The 13,938-nt window shown below is 35.0% G+C and overlaps 1 protein-coding gene across 8 annotated transcripts in view; it reads left to right on the forward strand.

Annotated features, from left to right (window-relative positions):
• The window catches only part of IMMP1L (inner mitochondrial membrane peptidase subunit 1), an 83,161-nt gene that overhangs the window by 45,975 nt on the left and 23,248 nt on the right, over window positions 1-13,938 (forward strand). For all 8 annotated transcript variants that reach the window (XM_086677756.1, XM_086677758.1, XM_086677761.1 and 5 more), the window contains 2 exons: window positions 10,463-10,596; window positions 12,003-12,091. In XM_086677756.1, the coding sequence (XP_086533882.1) occupies window positions 10,492-10,596; window positions 12,003-12,091 (194 nt within the window). In that variant the 5' untranslated portion in view covers window positions 10,463-10,491. The remainder of the gene's footprint in view (window positions 1-10,462; window positions 10,597-12,002; window positions 12,092-13,938) is intronic.

Consider the following 13,938-nt stretch of genomic DNA (forward strand, 5'->3'; position numbering starts at 1 on the left):
TTTTAAAAACTGTCAGGGGATTGAATAGACATTTCCCCCAAGAAGATATGTAAATATCCACTAAGCACATGAAAAAGCTGTTCATTGGTTATTAGAAAATGCCAAAGTCACTATGAAATATTTCTTTACTCTCACTAGGGTGGCTCTAGTGAAGACATAGACAGTAACAAGTGGCATTGGCAAGAATGTACGGAATTTGGAACCCTTATATATTGCTGTGTATGTGAAAATATAAAATGGTACAGCCACTTTGGAAAATGGTTTGACAGTTCCTCAAAAAATTAAACATCATTTTCATGTAACTCATCAATTCTACTCCTAGATATATATCCAAGAGAATTGAAAACCCCACAAAACCTGTGCACAAATGTTCATAGCACATTCTTTATAATAACTAAAAAGTGAAAACAACCCAGATGTCCATCAACTGATAAAGGATAAACAAAAATGTATCTGTGCATTGAAATATTGACAGCCATAAAAAGGAATAATGTGCTAATGCATATGCTACAACATTTATGAACCTTGGAAACATTATGCCAGGTAAAAGAAGCCAATAAAAAAATTCCACTTATTGTATGATTCCATTTGTATGGAATGTCTAGAATAAGCAAATCCATAGACACATGGTTGCCAGGAGCTGGAAGGAAGCGGGGAAGGAATGGAGAGTGACTGCTAATGGGTATAGGGTTTTGGTTTGGGGTTTTGTTTGTTGTCTTGAGAAGATGAAAATATTCTGGAATTAGGTAATGGTGATGGATATACTAAAACCCTTTGGATACACTAAAAACCTTGTGGATGGGGTGCCTGGGTGCTCATTAAGTTAAGCATCTGGCTCTTGATTTAGGCTCAGGTCATGACCTCACGGTGTGAGTTCGAGCCCTGCATCAGGTTCTGTGCTGACAGTGCTGAGTAGGCTTGGGGGAAAAAAAGGAAAAAAAAAAACAAAACAAAAAACAACCAAAACCCTGTGGATAAACTAAAACCACTGAATTTTATACCTTAGTGAATTTAATGGTATATGTATTATATATCAATTTTTTTAGAGAAGGCCTTCTCCGAGGTTATAAAAAAAATATTACAGGAGTTCTAAATAATGTTGTGCTCTATGAAAATTAAACCTTTTACTTTTGTTTTTCCTCTGCAGGTAGATAGTGTATGAATAGGTTACTTTAATCCTGTCTTGGGTTGGTTGTATTCTTTGTTAAGGCTGATCTATTTCAGTTTGCCCTCACACCCAGTGATAACCTTACTGTAGTCCTAACTAACATGGCCAACCTTGGAGGGTCTTCAAGTCCAGCCCCTGTCTCCCTCACATGGTGTGGTTTTCTGTGGTGGCTGACAGCTTTGCTTAGGTTTCTAGCCTTTTATTTACTGCTTTCTGCTGGTATTCTGGAACTCACACTCTGCTCAGTGGCAGTTTAGCAGAGCCTTGTGGTTCCTTCCTGTTTGTAGCTTGACCCTTATGTGCCATCTACTTTCTTGGCTAAGTGAGACTGCTACTTTCTGCTAAAACTCTTATTTTCCTGTGCTGCGAATTGGCTACCACTCTCAGAGAAAAGGCCAGGTGAATGTGGAGCTTGCCTTATGTTCTTCCGTTCATTCATAGATCCTAGCCCCTCACATCTTGCCTAGACTGCTGCCTAATGCATCGAAACAGCTATTTTGTATATTTTATTCAGATTTTGTAACTGTTTTATTGTTTTCCCCAAGAAGGTTAATGTGGTATAAACCATTCTGTCAAAACTGGCATTGAAGTCCTCCTCTTGCCTCCTTTTTTCAATAGTCAGTCGTCTATTTTTCCTCTCTCCCTTTTCCCCTCTCTCATTAGTACTTGCACCTCATCATTAGCCTCTTTCTCTGTGGGATTCTTACCATTGGCTGTCAAGCATGCCACTATGTTTCTTTATGTTTTAAAAAACCTGTTCAATGCCACATTCTTTCTCTTACTCTGCTGCAGTGGCTTTCAGCTGAGGGTGGTTTTGCACCCCAGGGAACATTTGGCAATGTCTAGAAACATTTTAGTTTGTCACAACTGGGGAAGGGGCTATTACTGGTATCTAGAGGCCAGAAATGCTGCTAAAATCCTACAATGCCTAAGATAGCTGCCCACAGCAAGGACCTGTCTGGCCCCACGTGTTAGTAGATGAAAAACCCTGCTCTACTGTCTAGCTTGCCTGCATAGCCAAAATGTTTAAAACAGTTGACTATTTTTGTTGTCTCCTTTTCCACATCTCCCTTTCATACTTTTTAAAAGTTTTAATTTTTTTCAGATAATACTCAGATGATTTTTAAAGGTAAAATAGTGCTACAACACTTAACAAAGAAAATGGCTGTTTTCTCCTAACACCCTTTAGTTACATAGTCTTGGCTACTTAGATGTAGATGGAATGAATGTGGTTTATTTTCCTGGATAAAAAGACAACAAATTAGTAAGGAGTAAACTCTTAATAATTTTTTTCTGCTTATAACTTGGATGTAGTAGCTAATCTTGTTAGAAAATAAATCCCTTTATAAAGTTCCGATTATTCTGGTTTTCTCTTGTTTGTAGTAGAATGCAATCCTCACTGTGATAGGGCTTATTTTTCCAAGACTTCTCATGTGTGAAACTTGCTTTGAACTCCAGGGCTCATCTCATACACACCCTCTTGAATATATCATGAATATATCAAATTTAACATGGCCAAAACTGGACTCTGTTTTCTGTTCCAAATATGGGTATGAATAAAACCCTGTGGATAGACCTCCATTTACCCAGTTACTCAGTCCAGAAACTTGAGGGTCATCCTGATTCTTTCTTTTTCCTTGCCATTTATTTTGCCTTTTAAATTTCTCCAATCCATTCCTTTCTCTCCGTTTCCACTGCCACCACTGTAGTTGGTCCAGCCTAACTGCCCTGCCAGCATTTTTATTTCTGCCTTCATTGCAGTTCTTCCTCTACATCACAATGAGTGATATTAAATTGAAAATCAAATTATGTTACTCTTCTGTTTAATTAAGATCCTTCAGTGGCTTCCCATTAGTCTTAGAATAAAATCCCAAATTCTGGAAGACTGTAAATAATCTTGCCTATCTCTTTATTCTCATTTTATGTCCTTCACATAGTGCTCCAGCCTTCTTTTATTTTTTAAAAGCACATGCATGCTATTTTTTCTGCCCATAAAATTCTTCCTGTCCTTTCCATTATTGTTATTTTCTTATTGTTCAGAACCCAACTTTAGTGGTATTTCCTTGGAAAAATCTTTCATAATTCATCCTAAAGAATATATGCCCCACCCATCAGTCTTTATCACTTTACCTTAGTTTTTCTTTTGGAAATTATTTAATATATTTATGTGTTTATTTCTTTACTCTGTATGTTTGTGACATCAATCCCAATAAACTATAAGCTATACAAGGACAGGCATCATGTTCACTATTGTATTTCCAGGGCTGCTTGCAGTATGTGGCATATCGTAGAAGCTCAGTAAATATTTGTTGAATGATTGAATGACTGTGAGGATATCCTTTTCCCCCAAGTGCTTTTTCAAAAAGTTATATTCTGTAATAAAATTGGGAGAAAAAAATAGTGCTGTGCACATTCATTTACACTCCATCTGGATTTACAATGAACATTTTGCTACGTTAGTTTTCTCTGTTCCTCTGTGTATATACATATACATGTATGTGTGTATATGTAAATATTTATGTGTGTATATGTGTGTCTGTGTATAAACTTCTCTGTATTTATCTTCTCTGTTTCAGTAGTAGAAGTAAAAGATATGAAAGTTCTACACATAACATGTCTACATCAGTGTTTCTCTCCTACAAACAAGATCATTCTCCTGCATAGTCATGACATTGTTAAGAAATTTGACACTGGGGGCACCTGGGTGGCGTGTCCCACTCTTGATTTTGGCTCAGGTCAGGATCTCGTGGTTCGTGAGTTTGAGCCCTGACTCAGGCTCTGTCTGCACTGATAGAACTGAGCCTGCTTGGGATTCTTTGTCTCCCTTCTCTCTGTCCCTAACCTGCTGTGTTCTCTTGTCTATCTGAAAATAAATAAACTTTAAAAATTAAAAAAAGAAATTTAATATTGAAACAATGATATATTTGATTTACAAACCATGTTCAAATTTCCTGTTATCCCCATAATATTTTTTATTGCTTTTTTTTCTTTCTTATATTCCAGGGTCCAGTTAAGGATTTCATACAGTATTTGATTATCATGTCTGTATTGTAACTTAAATGGTAGTCTTCTTAATTTTTTTTCTCTTATTAAACTTCTCTTTTTTTAATTGGTCAAGTTGTTGTCTTGTACAATGACCACAATGGATGTATGGAATGGATATGTCTGATTATTCATAAGTAGATTTAGGTTACACATTTTTGGCAAGAAAAGTGCACTCATGATGATGTACTTGTCTTTGCATCATGTCAGGAAGCTACATAATATCAGTTTGTACTTTTATTTATGCAGCTAAATTTGCTCAGTTAAGATGTTTACCAGATCTCTTTGTGTAAAGGTATTTTGTGAATAATAAATTATTTACTTGAATACTTTGCATATGTCCTGTTTACCAACAACCTTTCACCCAGTAATTTTTAGCATCTATTAATGACCCTTGCCTGAATCAATTATTATATTGGTGGTAGTTCTATTAATTCCCTCTATATTTATTAGCTGCTATTTTTTGATAAAGAGCTTTTCTTATGTCCAACACATACATCTATTTAAAAAAAAATTAGTATGTACTCAATAGATTTCATTTTAAATCTAATGTATCATCTATCTGTGTTAACTTTTTTTTTTTTAAATCCCAAATTTGGCCAGTGAGAGACCCTTTAAAGTGGTTCCTATGCCTCCATTTGTCTTTGAGCACATCCTTGCTTTCTGGCACAAGATTATTCTGCCCTAAACTGTTTCTCCTACTGGGGAATGATTTGGAGACCAAAAATCTGTATGCTAAGTGTGCTCATTACTACTACAGTGTCGTTGCTTCTTGCTAGTGGTCTTTTCAGTGTTCCGAGCTAGGATGATATTTAATATAGGCAGGCAGACATACCACACACACACACACACACACACACACACACACACACACACACACTTCTTTATTTAAATAAGTTTGTTTTGGGACATGAGGATTGCTCATTTGGTTACGTATCATTGATTTTGGCTTAGGTCACGATCTCATGGTTTGTGAATTCAAGCCCTATGTTGAGCTGGCAGTGAGGAGCCTGCTTGGAATTCTCTCTCTCCTTCTCTCTACCCCTTCCCCTACTCACACGTGCTCTCTCTCTCTCAGGATAAATAAATTTAAAAATTTTGTTTTGATACAGCCAACACCTTCCTAACCCTTTATTCCATATTTCTCGCTTCTTTCTCTCTAACATTGAGAATCTTGCTTCCAATAATTTAATGTTTGCTCATTTGTATTATCTGAAATACACATAAAAGAAACAACAACAACAGACCTACTAAGAGTTTAAGATTTCATTTGCAAATTTTTTTTTTACCTTAGTTTTTCTGTTTGGTAGTGTTAGCATTTTGAGTATACAGACAGGCTTATTTTTCTTGTTGTTTTCAATTTTACAATTCCCTTTTTTCATTTTTTTTTTTTGCTTCTATTTTTTTAACAGTGTAAATGAAGCATTTGCCTCAGAACTGTATGCAGAGGTATACTCACCCTTATCCCTTTCACACTGTTCTCACCTACTCCATTTATAAATGTAACCATTTTCATTATTTTCTTTCTCTTTGCTAAAAAATTATTTTCCCTTTTTTCAGAAATGATAAATTACTCTATTTACTTTTTTGTACCTTGCTTTTTTTTAAAAGCAGTTTATCCTAGAAATCATTTATTATTAGCTCATAGAACTCTCCCCCCTCCCCCCCCCCCCACCATGGGTATATAGAATCCTTTGTGTGGTGTTCTGTAATTTAGTTAACTGTTTTCTATGGATGTGTATTTGGTTTGTTTCTGCTTTTGCTATTTCAATAAGGCTAATATAAAGAATCTTGTGCACATGGTGTTTGAATCTTGGAGCTGGATAATTCTTGAAAGTGGGATGGTTGGTCCGAGAGTAAAATGTATATGCCATTACGATAGCCACATTCCTCTTTTTAGGGGTTGTCTGTTTTGCATACCCATCAGCAGTGTTTTACAAATGCCTGTTTATGAGAATTCCTTCATTAACATCAAATATTGTAAACTTCTACATGATGAGTTGTTTTTTTTTAATATTTTTATTTATTTTTTTGGAAGCTAACATTCTTCTTTTAATTTAAATTGAAGTTAGTCAACATATAGGATAATACTGGTTTCAGGAGTAGAATTTAGTGATTCATCACTTACATATAACACCCGGTGCTCATCTCAACAAGTGCCTTCTTTAATGCCCATCACCCTTTTAGCCCATCTCCCCACCTGAGTTGTTATTTTAGCAAATGGTAGGTATATTGTATCACCAGGACACCTATGGAAAACAGCTGACACACTCAAAGTTGGATAATGTAAGGAAGGTTTATTTACAGAAACTAATTACAGAGGTGTGTGCAGGGTATGGGAGAATCACCACGGATAGCACAGGAACCAGCATCAGTCAATCTTTTCATTCCTAAGCTCGAAGGGACTAGGTAAAGGAAGGGTCATAGGAACCTAGGAGAGAGATTACTGTATAGCAGACTGCCTTTGGAGATTCAGCGACCTTTGGTCCAAACATAGCCAGGCTGAGAAGAGTCCACAGGTAAGGAGGCAAGAAAAGACATAACTCTTCCTTCCTCTGACTTCCTACTGGAGTTCAGTTACTGGGTACAGGAGTGCCTTGATGTAGTTTATATAGGTCAGTTTTCCAAGGGCACATGGAAAAGGGTGGAGAGTAAATCTGAAGGGACAAGCAAAAGTTATCCAGAGCATGTATTCACTTATAGATACATAAACCTTTTAAATAAATATGTAAAGCAGAGATTTGGAACCTCTGTCTTAATCCTTTTTGCTAGAAAGGCTACTGAGTGCTAGCAGTGTATGGCTTATTTGTGTTTTTTATGAATGCTACTTTCTGCTCTGAGATTACTCTTTAAAAAATCCATCAGCTCTTATTCTCAATTTCAATATTCCTCAACAGTGCTTTTCAGTGCACTTTTAAAATACAAGGCCACATAGTCTTTTATCCTCAGATTTCTCTCGAAATAGCTTCATAGCTCTTTTTCCCCTTAATAGACTAATATCCAAAGTAATTTTAGACACTTCAGACTCCATTCTGTTGCTAATACCTATAGGGAAGAAACAGGGTCTGTTAACTTCTTTCTTTGGATCACTCTCATCTATTAATTTTATTATTTTATGAGACAGTTCCATTACAAACATTGCATTTGGAGTTGGGCATTGTCTGAGTCATAAAAAAGCCTTTATGGCCCCAATTACTTCTGAATGTGAGTTAATAACAAGCCTTCTCAGTGAATCAGAACCACTGTATAGTTACAGCGTCTCAGTACTTTTGCATATGTTTTTTAACCAAGTGGATTCTATTGCATAATCCAAATGATTTAAATTTTGGTAGATTGCTAAGTGATTTACCCTCTAATTTCATCTTTCACCTGTATTACCAATAGCTTTTTGGTAAGTGCCGTATGTTTCCTCTTGTTTAATAATACATCCCCTTTCTAATACCAGGTAGGGCCCATTTTTATTTTCATTTTAAAATGTAATATACACTTCACTACTTTTAGGATTTTTTATCATAAATCAAATTTTCAGAGCTAAGCTACAGGACTTATCCCACTTTTCCCTAATCTTATATTTGGAGCAAAGTAGTGCTCAGACAACGTAATTAATTTTATAGACAAAATGTATTCTATTAGTATTTCATTTTTCCTCTTCATAGTCTGTTTGAATTAATAGAGCTTCAGTCATAGAGTGTTTTTATCTTTAAATAGCACTTTTTATTTTTTGAACTCTAGAAATGGCTATTTTTTAAAGTGCATCAGTTATAACTGTAAGCCAGATTCCTTATTTCTCCTGATGGGAAGAGTTATTTTTCACATTACCTCAATGATTTAATGAGAAGACTTTTTAATATGTTACTGACAATTTCTTTCTTCAGTGAATATGGCATTTGCATGTCTCTCCATTAACCAAAAATCTCAGTGGTCTTCTGATAATCATTTTGAACATTGTTAACTATTCTATCATGATGAAGATGTGGATGGTAGAGGAGATCGGATTCAAAATTCATTCATTAATTTCCTCAGATAAGTCTTCTGTTTACTGTCGTCTTTGGTAGGACCTGAGGATTCAGAGGTGAACAATACACAGTCACTACCTGCAGACATAAACAAATGTACTATAATAAGGGGAAAGATATAAACAGTATAGTGTGGTAAGCATTATAATCAGTGTATGCCTAAGGAAGGTGAGTGACACAAAGCATGAGTTACATTTCTTGGGATGGTGCCAAGGAAAACTTGTTAGAGGAGGAGGCATGGTAAATGTTTAATAGGTGGATGAACACTAGTAAGTAATATAACACTAATAAAAGATACAGCCCTACGCTGTAGGCTATAAAATTCTATTATCTTATTTAAAGATAAAAAACTTGAAAATACAACTAATGTTAGGAGGTTATAGAGTATAGAGTAGATTGCCAAGTGAATGATACAGTAACTAGCATACTAGCATTTATTGAAATACTCTGCTACAGACTACGTGTCTGATCACGTGTAATCACTAACTCTCTTAGGTATTGATATTAAGTCTGCTTTATAGAGGCATAATAACCTCATGGAGGTCACACAACTAAAATATGGTAGAACCAGGATACAAATTCAAACAGATCAACTTTAGAAATAGTGCTCTCAGTGGTGTGGTGTGGTGTGTGTGTGTGTGTGTGTGTGTGTGTGTGTGTGTGTGTATAAAAAGGCCCATGGGAACCCTGAAGAGAAAGAAAATCTTGCCTGTTGAGAGCATTTGGAGAAGAGTTGCACATTAGATAGATGATGGATATCATGAAGAATACTCCAGGCATGGGTGTTGGCATAAATAAGTGTTTACTGGCAAAGTTTCCTTGAAGAACAGACCAGTATAATTGAGTAGTCAGGTCATGTAGGAGTATCAGGGAAGATCAGGTTAGAAACTGAGGACAGGGTGGCAGCCATCTGTCATGGATCCTGGAAATGAGTCTAATCTGTATTTCATCTGATAGAGAGCCATTGATGTTATGGGAGCAGGAGAGTAATACAGGAGTCAGTGTAACATAATTAAGTTCTTAACTCTCATTTTCCATCTTTGTGATGTTGAGTATATAAGTTCTCTACACTTAGGCTCCCTTTTTTTTATCTATAAAGTGATGATGATAATATCTACAGAGGTTAACTTGTAAAGTCTGACATGTAGTAAGTATTGAGCAAATGTTACTTATATATTATTGATGTGTTTTAGTAAATTTAATCTGAGAACAATGATTGTAGCCTAGGCCTAAACCATAGGCCATTAGTTAAGAAATAGTTGTAATAGGTAAATAGAAAGGAAGGGAAAGATACTAAGAATATTTTAGATGGATAATATTTTTAAATTTTTGTAGCTTTGGGATGCCTTGGTGGCTCATTCAGTTGGGTCTGATTTCAGCTCAGGTCATGATCTCATGGTTTGTGAGTTTGAGCCTTGTGTCGGGCTCTGTGCTGAGAACTCAGAGCCTGGTGTTTGCTTCAGATTCTGTGTCTCCCTCTCTCTCTGCCTCTCCCTTGCTCGCACGCTGTCTCTCTCTCTCTCTCTTTCTCTCAAAAATAAACATAAAAAAATTTTTTTTGTAGCTTAAAAAAATATATGGTCTTTATGTTGTTTCATAGTATTCATGTGATCATTGTATCAGTAGTTAATAGCTGACAACTGAATATAACTTTATAATTTACAAAGCACTTTGGCATGTTATTGAATTCAATTCTCAGAACTGTCCTATGAGTTATTATTATTTCCAGGCCCAGAGTGGTTAAATAAGTCATTGAAGATCACACAAGTTAATGAAAATGTCAGTGTGATACTTGTATTTCCATATACCTATTCTAGTGCTTTCTCTTTTATATCCTGTTAGGCAAGAACTGATACAGTGTAGCAGGTAACAATATGGAAACTGTTATTAGTACTTTGAAAGAGTTAATATTTTTTCTTAGGTATCTATCTTAACACCAAGAAAAGAAACAAAGCGTGAAAGGAGACAAATTTAGAGTCTACTAGTTATCTAATTCATATATAAACCAGTGATATTATTTGAATATAATCTCTGTTCAGAAATAAAAATATTAAGTGTCATAATTTGTCATTTAAAATAGCATTAGGACAAATGAAAATAAGCTCTTGCTTTTCTGCACCAAACTGTATTAGGTATTTACTACATTCTGACTGATTGTAAATATTTTACAATAGAACTATTTCTTAAGTGTTTGTAAATAGTATTGATCATGAAACTTTTTGAAATTTACCATCAGGCCAATGGTGGCAGAGTCTGCATAGAACTATGCTTCGTGGTGTTCTGGGAAAAACCTTTCGACTTGTTGGCTATACTATCCAGTATGGCTGTATAGCTCATTGTGCTTTTGAATATGTTGGTGGTGTTGTCATGGTAAGTTTTTACATACAAGAAAATAATAATTTTAAATATATACTTTTTTAATGAAGGAAAATGTGTTTTTTCTTTATTTTAATGGAAGTTATTTAATGGAAGTTATTTAATAAAATGGGACTATTAAAGCATAAAATCTTTCTAAATTTGGGGTTGTAAGAGAATGTTGGAATTGGCACTAATATAAAATTAAGTAACATCACTTCAAATAAGGTTCTGTATTCTGTTTCTGAGAGGGGCCCTACTAATAATCTAATAATAATAGTTTTTATCATTTATTGAATGCTACTTACTGTGTTCCAGTGATGTTTGAGGTTTTATATTTACTAACTCATTTAATCTTTTCTACTCTGTGAGATACTTATTAGATAGAAATCCATCATACATAAGAAAAAACTGAGGCTCAGTAAGTTTAAGTAACTTGCTCCAAGTTCCATAGTTAATAAGTAGATTTGGAATCTACAAGTAGTACTTTGGAATCTACAAAACCCAGTGAGTGGGTTTTGTTGGTGGTATGTTGTTTTAACAGATTCACAGTCCTACAACCTCAAGTTTAGTTGGAGAAATGCAAATAAACATATTTAACTAGAAGTCCCCTCTTTGATTTTTTAAATTTACATTGGTACTTCCAGTGGGCTACAGAGGTAGCATATATAAACTTTCATTTTGTTCTTTGTTATTTCTGCCTCGGTAAGAAGTTTAGAGTAAAAAGTTTCATCTATGCATAAGTGAAGTCAATGGAGACTGGTGTATTTAGATATTTTAAGTGGCAGTGATCATTTATTACCGTTCTCAGGTATACATGAAGATTATTGTTTTAACTCATACTAATAGACCATCTTTAAAGTGCATCTCATTATGCCACTATTTTTCAGTAGAAAATACAAATTGCAGCCTCATCAAATGAGTAAGCTATTTTCTTAGAAGAGAACTCAAGGCATGAACGTATTGAGAATAGTATGATACTACTTAATAAATTACCATCATAGGCACTGGATATTTGATAATAGCAAGAAAGCAAATCATTTATTCAACAAATATTTATTGACTATCAGCTTTATGCCAAAGCATGTTTTTGGTGTTGATTATATAGCTTAGGAATGTGAGTGATAAGGTCCCTGACCTCATGGAGCTTACATTATACAGGATGGTCAAAATTTGGAAACATATGTTATTCACGTATTATAATGTTTTCTCACTCAGCCATTTTTAATATACTTACCTGTGTTTCCAGACTTGGTGGCCACTCTGTAGAGTTGAACTTACCTGGGAGGTGCCAACTTATGAATCATCAGCCAAGCTTGAAGAACATTTGTTTGAATTTCTTTCTTATAAGCCTGCTCAGATGATTTATGTTATATAAAAAAGGGTTTCCATTCAAATTAAAAAATTACCTCTCTTTTCAGTGTTCTGGACCATCAATGGAGCCTACAATCCAAAATTCAGATGTTGTCTTTGCAGAAAATCTTAGTCGACATTTCTATGGTATCCAAAGGTAAATTTCTGTCATAGATACATTAAAGTTATGGTGAAAACATGCATTCACATTGTGTCTTTTCTGCAGTTTCTTAACTTTATTTTTAAAAACTCTTCTGTAAATAACCAAATTAATGACCACCTAGTTAAAATTTTGATTCAAATATTTTCTCTCAGTTTGAGAAATTTAATAGTTTCTGTAAACATGCAGTCTTCTGGGTCACTGTTCCTTGCATTAGTGGCTAAAATAGAATAGCAGCCATTTTATAATGTACAGTCAAGCCCACTTTACTTTTTTGGGGGGAGAGAGAGCCCTACAGTGTTTGAGTGAAGAACCTAGGGACTTAGGAACTACATTACATATACAAACCAATGATTGCTTTTTAAATATTTGAAATAATCCTGAATTTCTTTTGATGACTGTTTTATTCTTCATAGCTTATGATGAGCACTTGATGATTCTTCGACTATAGCACTGTATATACCTGGGAACCAGGAATCTCATCTAGTATGAGTCTCCTGGTTAATTAGGTTGAAAAACTCCTTGACAAATACTGTTTCCTACTAAAGTTTTAAAAACCCTATTCTGAGTGGTGTTTCCAGTCCTATGATACTGTTTATTCTGCTTAACTACGTATTATTCCTTCTGAATGAATGTCAAGTATTAGTAATTTAATGTATTTTCGTTTTTCTTTTTAATTTTTATTTTTGAGAGAGAGAGAGAGAGAGCGCAAGTGGGGAGGGGCAGAGAGAGAGAGGGAAACACAGAATGTAAAGCAGGCTCCAGGCTCTGAGCTGTCAGCACAGAGGCCAACACGGGGCTTGAACTCATGAACCATGAGATCATGATCTGACCCAAAGTTGGACGCTCAACTGACTGAGCTACCCAGGTGCCCCCAGTAATTTAATGTATTTTCTAAAGGGCACTTCTCTGATTCCCTAAAATTTTGGGTTCATTAGTTTTTCACAATTATAAAAAAATAAATACTAGCTTTTCTTCTCCATAAACTACAAATTTGACTCATTTGAGTTGTTATTTAGCTTATGGCATAAGAAGGTTTAAGCACTCCTCTTTCATTATTGGCCTTTTCTATAGTCTGTTTCACATTACTGAAAAATCATCAAGAATAAGTGTAAAAGTATTCTTTACATTTACTGATCTTTTACCATCTTAGATTCTGTACAGAACTTGAAGTTATCTCTTGGTCAAGCTCTGTACTCTACTATGGTGTCTAGGTTAAATTCTCCTTCACATCTTTTACTCAACAACTTTAAGATACCAAATTGATAGATATGGGGTTATAAAATAAGACTTGCATTACAGGGGTTGTGTTCTAGCTTTCTTTCCTTTTTACCTTATATCCAAAGCACTTCATATAGTCTTTGGATTAATTAGAGACCTAGCATCACTGTAGCATGAAGATAAACTGCTGTTTTCCATGCTAATGAGATGATTTTACTCTCCTAGTCCTTGAGCATCTTTAACAAGAAGCTGAACTTGTTGGCTAAATGGATTTTGAATGAATAGCTCAATATTATCTTTTTTTTAATAGATACTCTTTGCATTCAGATGGGTAATACAAATAACTACATTCAGTAAGTTAATTAAGATTCTTTGGAGGTTTCATTTTGTATTCTATTCATTCAAGAGGCCCATTAGGTTAAAGGGCAGCTCAAAATCTGGCGTTTATATGAGATATACCAAATAACTTTTACAGCCAAGAGAGTTGGTTGGTAACTTCAACTTTAAAAATATGACTCTCCTGAGTATTCCTTTTACCTACAGCACAGAACTCTGAGATTTTAGGGGAATCTCGGACACTTGGCAAGAGATCCTTCAGCTAGCTGCCTGTTTCTAAAGCTAGA

The sequence above is a fragment of the Puma concolor genome, chromosome D1, assembly GCF_028749965.1.
Source record: "Puma concolor isolate L17-30 chromosome D1, mPumCon1.1.hap2, whole genome shotgun sequence".
NCBI lineage: Eukaryota > Metazoa > Chordata > Mammalia > Carnivora > Felidae > Puma > Puma concolor.